The 15509-nt window shown below is 42.4% G+C and overlaps 14 protein-coding genes and 2 non-coding genes across 16 annotated transcripts; 9 read left to right on the top strand and 7 right to left on the bottom strand.

Moving 5' to 3' along the window:
* Positions 1 to 5: 5 nt before the first annotated feature.
* Positions 6 to 1076, bottom strand: EHEL_030310 (uncharacterized protein; the record flags this gene model as incomplete). Its single annotated transcript, XM_003886860.1, has 1 exon — positions 6 to 1076. One exon carries the CDS (start codon positions 1074 to 1076, stop codon positions 6 to 8), a length of 1071 nt encoding a protein of 356 aa, XP_003886909.1.
* Positions 1077 to 1122: 46 nt separating this feature from the next.
* Positions 1123 to 2898, top strand: EHEL_030300 (ABCG-like transporter; the record flags this gene model as incomplete). The annotated part of the gene is made up of 1 exon (XM_003886859.1): positions 1123 to 2898. One exon carries the CDS (start codon positions 1123 to 1125, stop codon positions 2896 to 2898), a length of 1776 nt encoding a protein of 591 aa, XP_003886908.1.
* A 50-nt stretch (positions 2899 to 2948) lies between these two features.
* EHEL_030295 (uncharacterized protein) lies at positions 2949 to 3218 on the top strand (the record flags this gene model as incomplete). Its single annotated transcript, XM_059743489.1, has 1 exon — positions 2949 to 3218. The coding sequence occupies one exon, from the start codon at positions 2949 to 2951 to the stop codon at positions 3216 to 3218; it is 270 nt and encodes an 89-aa protein (XP_059599472.1).
* Positions 3219 to 3238: 20 nt separating this feature from the next.
* Positions 3239 to 3502, top strand: EHEL_030290 (uncharacterized protein; the record flags this gene model as incomplete). The annotated part of the gene is made up of 1 exon (XM_003886858.1): positions 3239 to 3502. One exon carries the CDS (start codon positions 3239 to 3241, stop codon positions 3500 to 3502), a length of 264 nt encoding a protein of 87 aa, XP_003886907.1.
* A 122-nt stretch (positions 3503 to 3624) lies between these two features.
* On the top strand, positions 3625 to 4407 carry EHEL_030280 (uncharacterized protein; the record flags this gene model as incomplete). Its single annotated transcript, XM_003886857.1, has 1 exon — positions 3625 to 4407. The coding sequence occupies one exon, from the start codon at positions 3625 to 3627 to the stop codon at positions 4405 to 4407; it is 783 nt and encodes a 260-aa protein (XP_003886906.1).
* Positions 4408 to 4671, bottom strand: EHEL_030270 (U6 snRNA associated Sm-like protein; the record flags this gene model as incomplete). Its single annotated transcript, XM_003886856.1, has 1 exon — positions 4408 to 4671. The coding sequence occupies one exon, from the start codon at positions 4669 to 4671 to the stop codon at positions 4408 to 4410; it is 264 nt and encodes an 87-aa protein (XP_003886905.1).
* An 87-nt stretch (positions 4672 to 4758) lies between these two features.
* Positions 4759 to 4831, top strand: EHEL_030260. The gene has a single exon. It is a non-coding gene; the product is annotated as a tRNA-Asp (tRNA).
* A 109-nt stretch (positions 4832 to 4940) lies between these two features.
* Positions 4941 to 5468, top strand: EHEL_030250 (uncharacterized protein; the record flags this gene model as incomplete). Its single annotated transcript, XM_003886855.1, has 1 exon — positions 4941 to 5468. The coding sequence occupies one exon, from the start codon at positions 4941 to 4943 to the stop codon at positions 5466 to 5468; it is 528 nt and encodes a 175-aa protein (XP_003886904.1).
* A 49-nt stretch (positions 5469 to 5517) lies between these two features.
* On the bottom strand, positions 5518 to 7134 carry EHEL_030240 (phosphoglucomutase; the record flags this gene model as incomplete). The annotated part of the gene is made up of 1 exon (XM_003886854.1): positions 5518 to 7134. One exon carries the CDS (start codon positions 7132 to 7134, stop codon positions 5518 to 5520), a length of 1617 nt encoding a protein of 538 aa, XP_003886903.1.
* Positions 7135 to 7333: 199 nt separating this feature from the next.
* EHEL_030230 (phosphatidylinositol-4-phosphate 5-kinase) lies at positions 7334 to 8221 on the bottom strand (the record flags this gene model as incomplete). Its single annotated transcript, XM_003886853.1, has 1 exon — positions 7334 to 8221. One exon carries the CDS (start codon positions 8219 to 8221, stop codon positions 7334 to 7336), a length of 888 nt encoding a protein of 295 aa, XP_003886902.1.
* A 109-nt stretch (positions 8222 to 8330) lies between these two features.
* EHEL_030220 lies at positions 8331 to 8413 on the bottom strand. The gene has a single exon. It is a non-coding gene; the product is annotated as a tRNA-Ser (tRNA).
* Positions 8414 to 8514: 101 nt separating this feature from the next.
* EHEL_030210 (60S ribosomal protein L13) lies at positions 8515 to 9006 on the bottom strand (the record flags this gene model as incomplete). The annotated part of the gene is made up of 1 exon (XM_003886852.1): positions 8515 to 9006. The coding sequence occupies one exon, from the start codon at positions 9004 to 9006 to the stop codon at positions 8515 to 8517; it is 492 nt and encodes a 163-aa protein (XP_003886901.1).
* A 36-nt stretch (positions 9007 to 9042) lies between these two features.
* EHEL_030200 (40S ribosomal protein S16) lies at positions 9043 to 9480 on the top strand (the record flags this gene model as incomplete). Its single annotated transcript, XM_003886851.1, has 1 exon — positions 9043 to 9480. One exon carries the CDS (start codon positions 9043 to 9045, stop codon positions 9478 to 9480), a length of 438 nt encoding a protein of 145 aa, XP_003886900.1.
* A 91-nt stretch (positions 9481 to 9571) lies between these two features.
* On the bottom strand, positions 9572 to 9859 carry EHEL_030190 (V-type ATPase subunit F; the record flags this gene model as incomplete). The annotated part of the gene is made up of 1 exon (XM_003886850.1): positions 9572 to 9859. One exon carries the CDS (start codon positions 9857 to 9859, stop codon positions 9572 to 9574), a length of 288 nt encoding a protein of 95 aa, XP_003886899.1.
* A 133-nt stretch (positions 9860 to 9992) lies between these two features.
* On the top strand, positions 9993 to 10451 carry EHEL_030180 (SCF ubiquitin ligase Skp1-like protein; the record flags this gene model as incomplete). Its single annotated transcript, XM_003886849.1, has 1 exon — positions 9993 to 10451. One exon carries the CDS (start codon positions 9993 to 9995, stop codon positions 10449 to 10451), a length of 459 nt encoding a protein of 152 aa, XP_003886898.1.
* A 222-nt stretch (positions 10452 to 10673) lies between these two features.
* On the top strand, positions 10674 to 15347 carry EHEL_030170 (RNA polymerase II large subunit Rpb1; the record flags this gene model as incomplete). Its single annotated transcript, XM_003886848.1, has 1 exon — positions 10674 to 15347. The coding sequence occupies one exon, from the start codon at positions 10674 to 10676 to the stop codon at positions 15345 to 15347; it is 4674 nt and encodes a 1557-aa protein (XP_003886897.1).
* Between the last annotated feature and the right edge of the window lie 162 nt (positions 15348 to 15509).

The raw sequence follows: 15509 nt of genomic DNA, 5'->3' as shown, positions 1-15509 counted from the left end.
TCGCACTATCTGTCTTCTTTTTCGATGAAGTACGTTGGCAGGATCCTTTTGAGGTAAACATCGCACCCCTTTCCGTATTTCTTCTCCATATTGTCTAGAAACCTCTTGGTGATTCCAGTCACTTCTTTTAAGAATTCTCTATCCTTCTCCTTCATCGACTTGTACACAATCTTTGACAGGTCTCTAATCCATGCAAGATCTTTCTTCTCAAATGCTTTTTTCTCTGCCATAGGCACGACTTCAAGCTCAACCTCGCACCTCAGAGGCCTCTTCTCGAACCTAAACTTTCTTCTTGGCCTTTCTATCTCCTCTTCCTCAAATGGATATATAGGCAAGAATTCCACCTTCTTTCCCTCTCTTGTGCTCGGATGGATTTCCACGTCTCCAATGGGCTTCAAGGCCAGGATCGAGTGGGTGTTGATTCTGGAGGCGAAATCCTGCCTAACCTCGTAGTCTCTTACTGCAGAGTTGATCATCCTATCCAGGCTGTTTTTCTCGTTCTTGGGATCACAAAAGTACGACTGCCTTAGGAGGTTATAAAACTGGTTGATGGAGCAGTTCATCTGCTCGAACACATTCAGAAGAATAGGGTCCAACGAGGATATAAAGGTCTTTTCGTCGATCTCCAGTTCTCTTGACGGCTGCTGCCTGACTATGGAAATCATTTGTTTCATCTTGTCCTTGTTGATCGACCAGAACTTCGAGGGAGAAACCCATTGCTTCAGGTTGTTGAATAACATTCTCGTGGATGGATCAGACTCAAGGATCCTCTTTGCTATGTCCTGGTCTGTCTTCATGAACGAGAGGATTATTGACTTGATGATATCTCTGGAATGGTGGGAGCTAAATCTAAGTATAATGGTCTCTTCAAGTAGATTCAGCTTTAGGAAGAACCCCTCATTGTTCTTTACATGCAGGGATCGTATCTCGACTAAAGGAATGTCTCTGATGACAGAGGCGTTGTCATTGCTCGGTGCGACAGCCGTATACGTGTCCCTTTTGATTCTCACTCTTATGTCGTCTACCACTACAAATACATCGTTTCCTTCGAACGAGGCCTTTATACCCTCGGGCATCTAGGGCATTTCCTCTAGCTTGTAATTTTGCAGCTTGTCCATACCCATGAAAGCAGAGTTACAAAGTTCTGAGCTTCTCTGGAGAAATCTAAGGCTTATCTCAAAGGATAGCAATGGAACAAGAAAAGCTGTTCTGAAGGGAGTCAGCGGATCCATAGAGCCCTCGACAATGACTGCACTTATGGGAACAAGTGGAGCGGGGAAAACCACCCTCATGAACTCCCTGGCAGGGAGAATCTCGTCTGAGATGAATCTTAAGGGCGAGATCCTCGTGAATTCGCACCCAAGATCGAAAGACACATGGCCTAACACCATTGGGTATGTGGAGCAGGAGTTCCATGCATATGAATACCAGACTGTTTTCGAGACTCTTTTATTTGCGTCGAAAATAAAGATGAGATATGAAGAGGTAGAACAAAAGATAAGGAATAAAATAGAGGAGATAATAGGGCTTCTTGGACTTAACAATGCTAGGGATACCTATGTTGCAAATCTGTCTGGAGGAGAAAGGAAACGGGTTTCTATAGGGGTTGAGCTACTTGGAGATCCTTCAATACTGTTCTGCGATGAGCCCACAAGTGGCCTAGACTCATTCAACGCCTTAAATATTCTCAGCGTTCTCAAGAACTTAGCAAGCATGGGAAAGACGATTCTGGTCACCATTCATCAGCCATCATATGAGATGATAGACTTCTTTGATAAGTTTATATTAATGTCCATGGGGAGGGTGGTTTATGATGGAGATGTCAAGGGATGCATCGAGTTTTTTGATAGCTGTGGGTATCGGCTGCCTGAGCTCACAAACCCGATGGACTTCTTCTTGAAGACCATAAGTCTTGATACAAGAACAAAGGAGCTACAGGGAAAAAGCTTGGATGTGATTACTCACATAAGTAACGAATGGGACAGAAAAAGAAAGGTGCCTGTGCCAAAGCTCCATGGCGAGGTTAGGATAGAAAACACTGCAAGAAGGTCCTCACTTGGATTTTACCTTCTTCTGAATAGAAACTTGAAGAACTACATCAGAAACATTGACTACTTGAAGATCAAGGCCTTTCAGAAGGTTTTCTTTATGCTTGTGTTTGGGCTTGCATACTTACAAATGGGATACTCTATAGAAAGTATACATACCAGGGTGGGAGGAATAACGTTTATTCTAACAAACGTGCTCTTTGGAGTGGCCAACCCCATATTCAATATATTTTCTGAGGAAAGACTTGTAATACTCAGGGAAAGAAGATCTGGAATGTACTCGGGGATTGTTGCATTTATGGCCAAGTATGTTTCCGAGATATTTATCAACTTTCTGATAGAGATGCCCTATGTGATAATAATATATTGGATGATTGGGCTGAGGCCTGGCATAGAGACTTTTCTAACGTTCCTAGTTATTTTGGGGTCTCTAATACTGTTTGGAATAGCATATTCGCTAGCTATTGGTGCAATGACATCTACGCAGAACAGCTCACAAGTGCTGGGGACGATGGGGCTGCTTGTGTTCTTGGTCTACAGTGGGTCCTTCAACAATCCAAAAACCATACCCAGCTGGCTTAGATGGGCTGTCTGTATTTCACCTGTGCACTATGCAACAAAGGCGTCATTTCAGAACCAATTGAATGGGGTAGTATTTGAAGGCCCTGGCATACAAATGATGGGAGAGGATCAAATCAAGCTCCGGGGGCTTGATGGGACAGGGGTGTCTCTTTGCATACTCATTCTGCTTGGAATGTGTCTTTTTTGCATGGTAACTGGTGCCTTGGCATTGCACTTTACCACAAAAAACAACATGAAGATGGAGATAAATGATGAAGAGGAAGTATGAAGAGCTTTGGGAGCAAAGCTAAAATTGTTTAGAAAGGCCCCCAACTCATGATGGAACATGATTCTAAGCTTCGGAGCAAAGCAGTGGAGGAATACGAGAAGCTTCCAGTAATAAAGAAAGTTCCAATAGTTATTTATTACTACATGGAAAAGTCCATTGAAAGAGTCCCAGCAAGGATTAGAGAGGCTGTTTCCAAGGGGTATTCGCTACTGTCTGCGGGGCATCTTATGTTTTGCACAGCAGTCCCGTTTATCTATGTGTACCAAAGAGACAAAAACATTGTAGGGGATTCCCTCCTGAGTGCAGAGGAGAGCTTATAGAAATTTTTTCTAGCCCTGAAATGTTCAGGTCTCTTCTGTCAAAGATCGATCCGCCAATTGATTATGTAGGTCAGAAACTAGCATCTGATCTTATGTATCTTATATTTGGGGTTGGATACACGGCAGCACTTATAGTTGGTGTCTTGCTTAATGACCTTGTGTACACAATGTACATAAGTGTTGGAACTCTGGTTGTTTCTGTCGTTGTTGTAGTTCCGTCCTGGGGGTTCTATCGTAGAAATCCCCTGAAATTTAGGCCACCTGTTAAAGACAAGAAAGAATAGCAAATTCCCTATATTAAATTGTTTTTTGCTTTGAGATCATTTGTTTGGGCCCCTACCTGAACCTGAAACACTATTAGTTTTTGCTGATGAAATCGATTTTATGGCTGAGTTACAGGAACTGGATGAGGATTGCTCTTTCTTTGCTCTTCATCAGGAAGGCATCGTGCTACTTCATATTTGATCTTATCGATGACTTTGTAATGTACTACGAGAACATGTTCTTCCCCAACTCGGTCGGCGCATGGGCCATACTTGCTGGCTCATTCTTTGTAACCTTCTATGGTTCTCGATACCCAAGGATATCTCTGGCACCGTACATAGCAGCGCTTCTATACTACAACTTCTGTGATATAAGAGAGGGTCTTAACAATGTCTCCCCCAAAACGATACAAGAATACCATATTCCTCCAGATGTGCTGCAAACCATGAAACAAGTCTTTGGAGGCAAAAACAATGACCCAGCCTCCCTGTGGATCGTCTCCTTCCTGCTGGGGTCTATTCTTGTGTGGGCGCTCGAAATGGCCAGTAATCTTTTGTTTATAGTTGGGCTCTACATTATATATAGAATGTTTTTCCACATAGGCTTTGAAACGTACAAGGAATCTAATCCAGAAGCTTTCTACATCCTTCTTCTTGCGTCTTTTGGAGTGCTATATTACATAACAAGAAGAGTAGCAAAATATTTTCTTCTAATTCTATTTGGAATCACAGGATCACTTATACTACTGACTTCAATCGAGCTTATCACAGAAAATAATGAAATGGGATTCTATGATTTAATACTAGACCTTGAGGACACTGAATACCTAGAACTTACATCTATATCCACGCCGGTGGCCATATGGATAATAACGGCCTTTGTGGGAATGTTCTGGCAGTGGAGGTTCTCCGAAGATAAAACTTAATCATGCTTTATTAGATACATCCTCTTCTTTCTGTTCCAAAAGGATTTTTGACTCCAGCTTTACAAGCTTGATTGACGTGCCTTTTAAGTAGCACTCATTGATGAAAACCGAGGTTCCGTCTTCCTTCTGGATGGTAGCGCTCTTAAGATGAAGGTTCATGGCCATGTCACATTTGTAAAGCAGCCCTCTTAGCTGGTCGTTGTTCTTGAGCTCCAGCTCCACTATTTTATTTCTTGATATTCTCAGGAGTGTCAGAGGATACATCCAAAGGGATGGTGCTGAATTGATTCTATGTTTTGGGATGCATGGGCGTCACCAGCAAGGACTTGGACTGTACAGTGACAGCTAGCATCTTCCATAGTGTAGTGGTATATCATATCCGCCTGTCACGCGGGTGACCCGGGTTCGAATCCCGGTGGGAGAGCTTTTTTGCCCTCCACATATGTTGTAAATAGTCAATCCACTCCACTTTATTAAGTGAACTCTAATATAGGGCACAATGTTTATTTCTTTATGAGCATGAACAAGGTGCGATGAGCTCAGACAAAACAGCACTTTATCTGGATGACTTTCTGATACTGGATCCTGCCGTGTGCAGCACGGCTCTTGATTTCCAGGATCTTTACGGGCTGGATGGCACTTGCGGATTTACAGAGCTGTTTGATGACAGATTACTCCAGTCCGTCATCATAAACGATTGCGCCGACGACCTGGTTATCCATCCAAAGGAAATTAAGAAGCAAGGAGATGGAGATGTCTATAAGCCTAGGAAGATTAGGGGCACTGGAAGACTGAGAGAAGGATACTGTAGGATGTGCAACCTATGGTTCAAACTAAAGACAAGTAGCTACTGGTATCATATGAACTATAAGCATGGAATAAATTCGAAGGGAGTAAGATATCCCGAGCCCCAAATAAAATATGTGGGGGATAAGGCAGAAGGATTCTGCGCAATCTGCAATGATTGGGTGGTGTTAGGCCATAAGTCAAATGGAAAGTCCACAAAGTTTGGATGGTTCAGACATTGCCAAAAAAAGCATGGGCCAAGTAAAACAATTTAATACAGGTTGGTACCATTCTCTTGAACATCCTTTGCCATTCGAAGCATTGTCAATTGTGAGATATCTCACTTCTAACATACTTGTTGGCAAAATCATCAGCCGACTTAACAAGGTCTTTTTTGTCGAGTGTTGTGGAGCTTACATAAATTTTCACCATCGATTCAGTCCCGCTCACCCTTAATATTGCCTTGTAATCGTCGAATCTTACTGTACTTCTCTTGCCTTCAGTCTCTACATTTGAAAGCTTTCTGAGGACCTTCTCAAGGACTCTGTCAGGATCGCTGCATCTCACATGAATATTCACAGAGCTGAACCTTCCATATGCTTCCATCTTCTTTAGAATCTTACTTGGAAGCTCTTTCTGAACTATATATGCCATAAGGACTACGCATTTGATTCCGTCCTTCTCCTTGCCGTTCCCAAACAGAAACCCGAGGGAATCCTCGTAGGCAAACACATTCTTCTTCTTCACAGAATCGACAGCCCGACTAACATTCTTAAATCCTGTTTCCGTCCTCAGATACTCAATTCCATGGACAGAGCAAACCTTTTCCATGAGGCCGTTACATAAATAGGTATTTACAAATGCAAGGTCCGATGGAGAAAAGTTTTCCACAAAGAAGTGCATAAGTATGGCTGCTATCTCATTTCCATTATAGTCAATCCACTCTCCATCAATTCTTTCTGAAAGCCCAAACCTGTCTCCGTCTGGGTCGCAAGAGAATAAAATGTCTGCAAGGTTCGACCTTTTTGACCTTAGAAGGGTTTCAACAACCTCTGGATTTGGGAAGGGGAGCCCCGGGAAATTTGGATTTGGACAGCATTCTTCATCGACAAAATGTATAATACTGTCAAGGTTGTAAAATTCCAGGGCCCTCTTCACAAACTCTCCAGAAACTCCACAAAGGCCTGTGAAAACTATAGGAACCGAGAGATTCACACTTCTGATGTTTTGGATTACTCTGTCATCCCAGCCCTCAAACATCCATTTGTTGTAGGCGTCTATGAGCTCGTTTCTCCTGGAAACATCTGTGTCCCCTAGGCCAACACTTTCTGTCTTTCTGCAAGACAGTGTTCCTCGCAGTGCATCGTTTTCTTCCTTTATTCGCCTGAATATATCTCCGTGCTTTCCCTCTCTATCAAACTGTGTAAGATCGAGAGCTTTCATGGACTCCTCTATTTCCCTATCCAATGGAGGGCCTATTTGGCCTCCTTTCGATGTGTACACCTTAAATCCATTGTATTCCTTGGGATTGTGCGATGCTGTAACCATTATCCCGGCTTCTGCTCCAAGTTTGCATGTAAGAAAGGCGAGAAATGGCGTCACAACCTTTGGGTACAGGTCAGCTTCTTTCCCATTAAGTCTAAATATTTCCCTAAGAAGAATTGCATAGTTCAAAGAGTTATATCTTCCATCGCATCCTATCACAATGCTGGAGAACCTTCTACAAAGCTCGGTCCCAATGAGATTACATGTGACCTCATTAATCCCATTAAACCCGCTTCTCATCAGTCCTCTCATCCCCCCAGTGCTAAACTTCATCAGCTTTAGAAGATTCTTTTCTCCATACATTTCTATGTCCTCATGGAACCTGTCTAGGTCACAGGTTGCTTCCATATACCTCTTCTTCATTAGCCTTGTCTCGACGCAACTATCCTTTTCCATTTCCGGGGCACCAGCATCCTTTATTTCTCTTTCCGACCGGCCTTCCGAACACCCCATTCTGTACCTTCTCCTATCCTGCTGCTTATATTCCAAACAGAGACAAATCAGATTTTACTTTATACAAAATTCAATAGAAATTCGAAGACCTCGTCTCCTACTTGTGGCTTCTGGCTTTTGACTCACCATATCTCTGAGTCTGTCACTTGAAAATGTCTGTCTCAATCATAGTCAAAAATCTATCCATGTATGCATCAGGATTCAGGCAGGAGCTGTTCGATTTACAGCAGAGTATATGAAGCAGCCTCTCCATCCTCTTTGAAAAGGTCCATTGTGTAAGAATGTCTACTATTCCAAAGTACACACATTCATTCTCAGACGTACGACCATGATCCTTGGATAAGGAAAATGAGCCAAGCCTTTCTTCTCCCTCAGTCCCAAAGGATACAAAGAAGCTGTAATCCATGATCCTATGTCTTTTTAGAAATTGTACGTCGTTTTTTATCTGGGATATAACTACCTCCTTCTTACCTTTAAGATCTATTCTCTTACTATTTTCAATCCAGTCCATTTCCTTTAGGCTGGAGATGGAATGCCCCTTTCTATTTACAGACATCCCCTTGAGATCGTAGATCTCCTGCATCCCGAATCCCTTCATCATGCTTTCCATTACTATGAAGTACTCCTCGCCATCTCCCGTCCATATGCTGTAGCATCCAAGTATCCTGCACAAAAAGGACATTGGGTTCTGAAGGATGTACGTCCTATATTCCTCTATCATCCTCCTGATACAGTAGAACTCATTTTTCCTTATAGTCTTCACAATAAACTTGAGGTCCTTTGTGAAAAACAGAAAGGACCCACTCTTTCCGTGGATCTGCTTGTTAAGCACGTATTGTCTTCCCAGATTGTTTAGTCCTTCAATTCCACTTAAGGTCCTTATTTCCCTAAATTCCCTATAGTTGTATGCTTTCACTACAGCCACCGCACCTCTTACTTCTTCAATATCGCTTGAAGTCACCTTGGAGGCCATCATGTCTTCTATCTGATACAAAGACTCCAGCATTAAGTTTATTCTTTGGTCTTCCATCTTCACAAGTTTTTGTAGGAGTCCCTCTCGATTACCTGAATTATTTTTTTATGTGTATCGAAGTGAATCGACCATAATGAATGGGAAAGACAATGGCCGTGGCAAAAAGCGATGCTGACTGGATTCGAACCAGCGAGAGGAAACCTCAACGGATTTCAAATCCGTCGCCTTAGACCACTCGGCCACAACATCTCAAAAATAGCGACAATGGAGATATTTCCAGAGCTACATTGTGGAAGCACCCCAAGGGTATATGACATACGCATAAAAACCTCAAATAAATAGAATCGAATTTATTCATAAGAAGCAACCTCATCCCTCGAGATAGATCCAACAACGACCTTGGGCTTAACGAAAGGCATAATCTTCTTTGCATACGGCTTAGCACCCTTTTCCTTCGCCTCCTTGACACTCTCGTATATAGTGATCTTGCTCAGATAGGTCTTGATACGGTCTACGTTCTTTTCAAGGGCTTCAAGGTTGGTGTCCCGTCTCCTTAGATCGACAGCTATTCCAAGACGCCTGGCATGCCTGTAGTCAAGCCCTGCCTTTTCACACTCGGCTGCCGTAAAGCCCCTTCCAAGTCTTTCATTCCGATTGTATTTGATAGAAGGGCATCGAATCACTGGCCTGAGCTTCTTCAAAGGAATTGGGAACATCGACTTGGCCTTTCGAATCTTCTTCTCCTCCATTACCCTAAGCTTCGTTTCGGGATCATGATGGACCTTTATCTTCAAAGACGTCTTGCGAAAGTGATTGTTTGGCAGTACGTGGTTGCCTTTCATTGGGGTTAAAAATTTTCAAATGCTTTAGCCCTTTTAATGAGTAGATCTGTAAAGTCAGTCACCACTCTGGGTAGAAAGAAAAGAGCAATTGCCACATGTGTGTGCACATATTCAGGGGAGTTTTCCATAAGAATCAACAAGGTTCCTTTCAAGCTTATTACAAACACCTTGATGATTGCAAAGCTCAAGGAGATCATATGCATTGTTGAGTATGCTAACATCAAGGACCTTTCATTTGACATAACATGCAAGATTGGAGGGGAGGTCTCCCGTGTGTATGCAGTGAGAATGGCCTTTTCGAAGGCAATACTTGCATTCTATGGGAACTACCTTGACGAATGGAAAAAACAAGAAATTCAAAAGAGATTGTTGGATTTTGACAGATTTAGCCTTGTTGCTGACTCGAGAAAGAGAGAGCCGAAGAAGTTTGGAGGCCCAGGCGCACGTGCAAGGTACCAGAAGTCCTACCGTTGAAATAAATCGTCTCCTCTATTTGTGTTTATCTTTGAGGAAGCAATCCCATTAAAATGACTTTTGTGGTGTGCATGGCATTGAAGGTGCAAGACTAGGCATATTTATTTTTCGATGCAATAACTAACACAGCAGGAACCACCTCATCATACGCATCTATCTCTTCACTCAGTCTTTCTGCAGCAAAGTCGCAAACAAGGATCATGGCCAGGTCTTTTCTGGCTGTTAGTGAATAAAAAATCCTTTTTAGGTCATCTTCAGCCATGTCCGGTGTTACTTGAACAAGATTTGGATTGTCGTGAACGTTCTCTACTCCTGCTATCAAAAACCCTGTGAGTGTTTCTTCGTCTCCTATTATGCCTATTCTGGTTCTTTCGTCCATAAGCCCTTATCAGTAGAAATGGAATTAAGAGTGTATAAGGAGATCATTTCTTGGTGGAATAGCCATCCTTCCTCTTTACCTTTGGCATCAACATCCTCCATTGTTTTTAATCCCCCGAAATCGCCACTTGGGAATGATTGAGATAGAGACAACAGATGGGCGCATATTTAAGATAGAGGAAAAGCAGGCATATAAGAGTATCTTGATAAAAAATGTGTGCACATCGACTGTGTGGGAAAACCCCATTACCCTTCAAGTGTCATCACCTGTCTTCGAAATAATCCGAAAATACATGGAAATAGATACCTCTCAGTTGTCCGAGGACTACAATCCATTGGAGATAAGATTCAAGCAGTCAGACTTCAACTTCTTCGTGGAGTATGACAACAGAACGCTGCTGGATATATGCAATGGTGCAAATTATCTTGAATATCCATATCTTCTTGAGCTGTGTTGTAAGATTATTTCGGAGAAGATGAAGCATAAGAACACAAGAGAGCTTGCGGAATTTATTGGAGTGGACTGCAACATTACAGATGAGGAATTGATGAAAATCGAGAGAGAATTTGAATGGATATCATCTGAAGAGTAGTTTTGTATACCAAGAGTTAGTCATGTGTTCTATTAAAGGAAATGGAGGCTATACTGTTTACTGTTTCCCATTCCGTGAATGGAGAATACCGGACCTTGATGTGCACTCGTTATCCATAAGATAAAATACCCAGCAAGAAGGGATGTTCATATCCTGTGTGTTTCCAGGGGTGTTGCACAACAAAAATTTCAGCCTTAAAGGTCATTGCATCAGACCCCATTCATGTTTGAGGAGAAAGTAAAGAAACAGATCAAGTCGATACAGTTCGGCCTGTTTTCACCAGAGGAAATAAGAAATGGGAGTGCTGCCTTGATTGTTCATCCCGAGGTCATGGAAAGTGGGGTTCCAAAGGTTGGAGGGCTTATTGATCTGAGAATGGGGACGACTGACAGGATGTATCTTTGCCAGAGTTGTGGGGGGGACAACTTCTCATGCCCAGGACATTTTGGACATATTGAGCTTACGAAGCCTATGTTTCATGTTGGATACATTTCAAAAATTAAGAAGGTCCTAGAGTGTGTTTGCTTCTATTGCTCCAAGATCAAAATACCGAAGAGAGGGGCGAAGTCCACGCTTAACAGTGTATGGAGCATGAGTAAAGGCAAGACTGTGTGTGAGGGAGAGGCCGTTGGTGATGAAAGAAGTGGATGTGGAAACAGGCAGCCTGTGGTCAAAAAGGAGGGTCTAACTCTTGTTGCCTTTATGAAGGGAGAAGAAAGTAACGAGGGCAAGGTCATGCTGAATGGGGAAAGGGTTTATAGTATATTTAAGAAGATAAGCGATGAGGATTGTGTGTATATGGGGTTTGACTTGAAGTACAGTAGGCCTGAATGGATGATACTTACTGTGCTGCTTGTTCCACCACCTTCAGTCCGCCCTTCAATTGTGATGGAGGGTTCGTTGCGGGGAGAAGATGACCTTACACATAAGTTGGCTGATATCATAAAGTCGAATGGGTATCTGAAAAAGTACGAACAGGAGGGAGCACCTGGACATATTGTTCGAGACTATGAGCAGCTGCTACAGTTCCACGTTGCAACGCTGATAGACAATGACATTGGAGGGCAGCCGCAAGCGCTGCAGAAGAGCGGAAGGCCACTAAAGTCATTGTCTGCCAGGTTAAAAGGAAAGGAAGGAAGAATTAGAGGAAATCTCATGGGTAAGAGAGTTGATTTTAGCGCAAGAACTGTAATAACACCAGATCCGAATCTATCACTTGAAGAGGTTGGTGTTCCTCTTGAGGTTGCAAAGATTCACACATTCCCAGAGAAGGTTACTTCGTTCAACATAGACAGGCTCGAAAAGCTTGTAAGGACAGGACCTAATGAGCATCCTGGTGCCAACTATGTCCTTAGGTCTGATGGACAGAAGATAGATCTGAATTTCAACAAAAGTGATATAAAGCTGGAGGAGGGATATGTTGTAGAAAGGCACATGCAGACAGGAGATGTTGTTCTGTTTAACAGGCAGCCCTCGCTTCACAAGATGTCAATGATGGCACATTATGCTAGGGTGATGGACGATAAGACCTTTAGGTTGAATCTTAGTGTTACATCACCCTACAATGCAGACTTTGATGGAGACGAAATGAATCTCCACATGCCCCAAAGCTATACATCCAAGGCCGAGCTTGAGGAGCTGGCACTTGTATCGAAGCAGATTATCTCACCCCAGTCGAACAAACCTGTTATGGGTATTGTGCAAGATACACTTACAGGCCTACGGCTGTTTACTTTGAGAGACACCTTTTTGAATGAAAGAGAAGTTATGCTGTTATTGTATGCAGTGAACATAGAATTCTGCGATACACCGCCAGGAAGCACGGGCTATATAGGGTTCAGAAGAACAAAAGACTATGACATCATGAAGGTGCTGAAAAGACCTGCAATAGCAAAGCCTATGAGGCTTTGGACAGGAAAACAAATTCTGAGCTTTGTTCTTCCAAATATGAACTATACTGGATTTTCCTCTGAGCATAACGATGAAGATAGTGAAAATATTAATGACACTAAGGTCATTATACAAGACGGGTATATTCATTCTGGAGTGATTGACAAAAAGGCAGCAGGAGCAACACAAGGTGGACTTGTTCATATAATCTTCAATGATTTTGGGCCCAAAAGAGCTGCGCAGTTTTTTAATGGTGTACAGAGGATGATAAACGTTTTCATGACTGGAATCCATACGTTTTCTATAGGAATTGGAGATACGATTGCAGATGCCAAAACAGTAAAGATGGTCGAGGAGGCGATTCGAAAAGCAAAGGAGGAGGTCTCAGTTATAATTGAAAATGCACGCCAAAATCGTCTTGAGAGGCTTCCTGGAATGACTATGAAAGAAAGCTTTGAAAGCCATTTAAACCTAGTACTAAATAGAGCAAGAGATGTAAGTGGAACAAGTGCGCAGAGGAGCTTAAGTGGAAATAACAATATGAAGACGATGGTTCTTGCAGGGTCCAAGGGGTCTTTTATCAATATCTCGCAGGTGACTGCTTGTGTAGGGCAGCAGAATGTTGAAGGAAAGCGAATTCCATTTGGCTTCTCCCACAGAACACTCCCTCACTTTGTAAAGGATGATTACACTGGGAGGAGCCGAGGGTTTGTTGAAAACAGCTATTTAACCGGGCTAGATCCTGAGGAGTTTTTCTTCCATGCGATGGGAGGAAGAGAAGGACTGATTGACACAGCAATCAAGACAGCAGAAACGGGCTATATCCAGAGGAGGTTGGTGAAGGCGCTTGAGGATGCTATTGTGAGGCAGGATGAAAGTGTTAGAAGTGGAAATGGGCTGGTGTATCAGGTAAAGTATGGTGAGGACGGGTTTGATGCTACTTTTCTGGAATCTCAGAAGGTCGATGTAAAGAACTTCGCAAAAAGATATTGTATTGATATGTTTGGGGACGGGAAGTTGGCGATTACCCAAGGCCAAGTTTCTGAGGAAGTCTATGGAATGCTTTCTTCAGATGTCGACTTACAGAAGCTTTTGGATCAAGAATATGAATGGTTAGTTGGAGAGATATTTGAAGGACCTCCACCAATTTCGCCGGGAGAAATAGACATAGAGCGAGACTATCAGGTCAAGGAAGTTTACAAGAGCGCCGTAATGAGCCCCTGCAACTTTACTCGTCTCTTAGCAACAGCAAAGAGAGCTTTTCATCTTTCTGTTGGAGACGTCTCTCCTTACTATATACTTGAGGCTCATAGGAATCTTATGACATCTAACAAAATCCTGAATGTACTTATAAGAACAAATTTGAATGTAAAAAGAGTCCTTCTTGAGCATAAACTGAATACCGAGGCATTCAACTGGGTTGTGGAGATGACAAAAGCAAAGATCCTGAAAGCTAGGATAACACCAAACGAAATGGTGGGAACATTGGCTGCACAGTCTGTTGGAGAACCTGCGACACAGATGACGTTGAACACATTTCACCTGGCTGGGGTTTCCTCCACAGTGACTATGGGTGTTCCTAGACTTAAAGAAATTTTCAATGTAACAAAGAACCTGAAGACGCCATCCATGAAGATATATCTTGATAAGGATCACTGTAAAACAATTGAGTCTGCAAAGGCAATTCAGAACGAGATAGAATGTTTGTGTGTGAAGGATTTATGTCTTTCCTCGGAAATATACTACGATCCTGAAATAACAGGCACCGAGATTGACGAGGACAAGGACTTCGTGGAGACTTATTTTGAATTTCCCGATGACGATGTTGACTTTTCATGTTTATCTCCATTTTTGATTAGGCTTATCGTTGATAGAGCCAAACTTATTGGCAGAGGAACCAATATGGAATATGTTGCAGCATCTATCAAGAAAGAGCTGGGGAATGGAGCCCATGTGATTTGTAGTGATGAAAATGCGGTTGATTTGGTGATAAGAGTTCGAATTACAAAGTCGGATGATGAGTCCTTAAATTTCTACACGACTGTATTGAACACACTACTAAAACTTCAGCTTGGAGGATATAAGAATGTCAAAAAGGTTTATATAAGTGAGGACAAGGACAGAAGGGAGTGGTATCTCCAAACGGACGGGATTTGTCTTCCGCAGGTTCTAGGAAATCCTGCGGTGAACAGTAGACTTACTGTTTCTAACGATCTTATTGAGATTGCTGAAACCTTAGGAATTGAAGCTGCAAGGGAATCTATTTTAAGGGAACTGGCAATAGTGATAGATGGAAACGGGTCATATGTCAATTATAGGCACATGAGTTTGCTTGCTGATGTAATGACAATGAGGGGGTATCTGTGTGGTATAACCAGGCATGGTGTCAACAAGGCTGGGGCTGGTGCGCTAAAAAGAAGTTCTTTTGAAGAAACTGTAGAGATACTCCTAGATGCTGCACTGGTATCAGAGAAGAATTTATGTAGAGGAATAACTGAGAATATTATGATGGGGCAGTTAGCACCTATGGGGACTGGAAATGTTGAAATTATGTTGGATGTAAAGAAGCTGGATAAAGCTATTCCACTATCAAATCCTGTATTCAAGCCCAATGATCCTGTTACTCCGATGATTAGTACACCTTCATCTGATTCTTTATCAATCAACAGTGGTAATTGGAGTCCTACACACCTTGAAATGGCATATCCTAGAGATTTAAGTGGAAGGTTATCGCCCACTAGTCCATCGTACTCGCCCACTAGCCCTTCATACTCACCTACTAGTCCATCGTACTCGCCCACTAGCCCTTCATACTCACCTACTAGCCCTTCATACTCACCTACTAGTCCATCGTACTCACCTACTAGTCCATCGTACTCGCCCACTAGCCCTTCATACTCACCTACTAGCCCTTCATATTCAATACTAACTCCTAACTTCTCAAACAAAAGCAAAAGTAAGGAGCAAGATGGTGACAAAAAAAGAAGAAATGATGGCCATTTCTAATTATACCAATAAAGAAATTTTCATTGTCTTTCATGAAAAAAAAACTTTTTAATTGGGTATGTTTACTTTCCCTCAAGTTTTGTTGATATAACTAGAACATACTTGTCAACTGCCTTGGGTCCAACCACCTCTATAGTGTTGACACATTATTGATAGCTCTAA

This window comes from Encephalitozoon hellem, chromosome III (assembly GCF_000277815.2).
Source record: "Encephalitozoon hellem ATCC 50504 chromosome III, complete sequence".
NCBI classification, from domain to species: domain Eukaryota; kingdom Fungi; phylum Microsporidia; family Unikaryonidae; genus Encephalitozoon; species Encephalitozoon hellem.
Note: the sequence above shows the minus strand (reverse complement) of the source record. Positions and strands in the feature narration are given on the sequence as shown.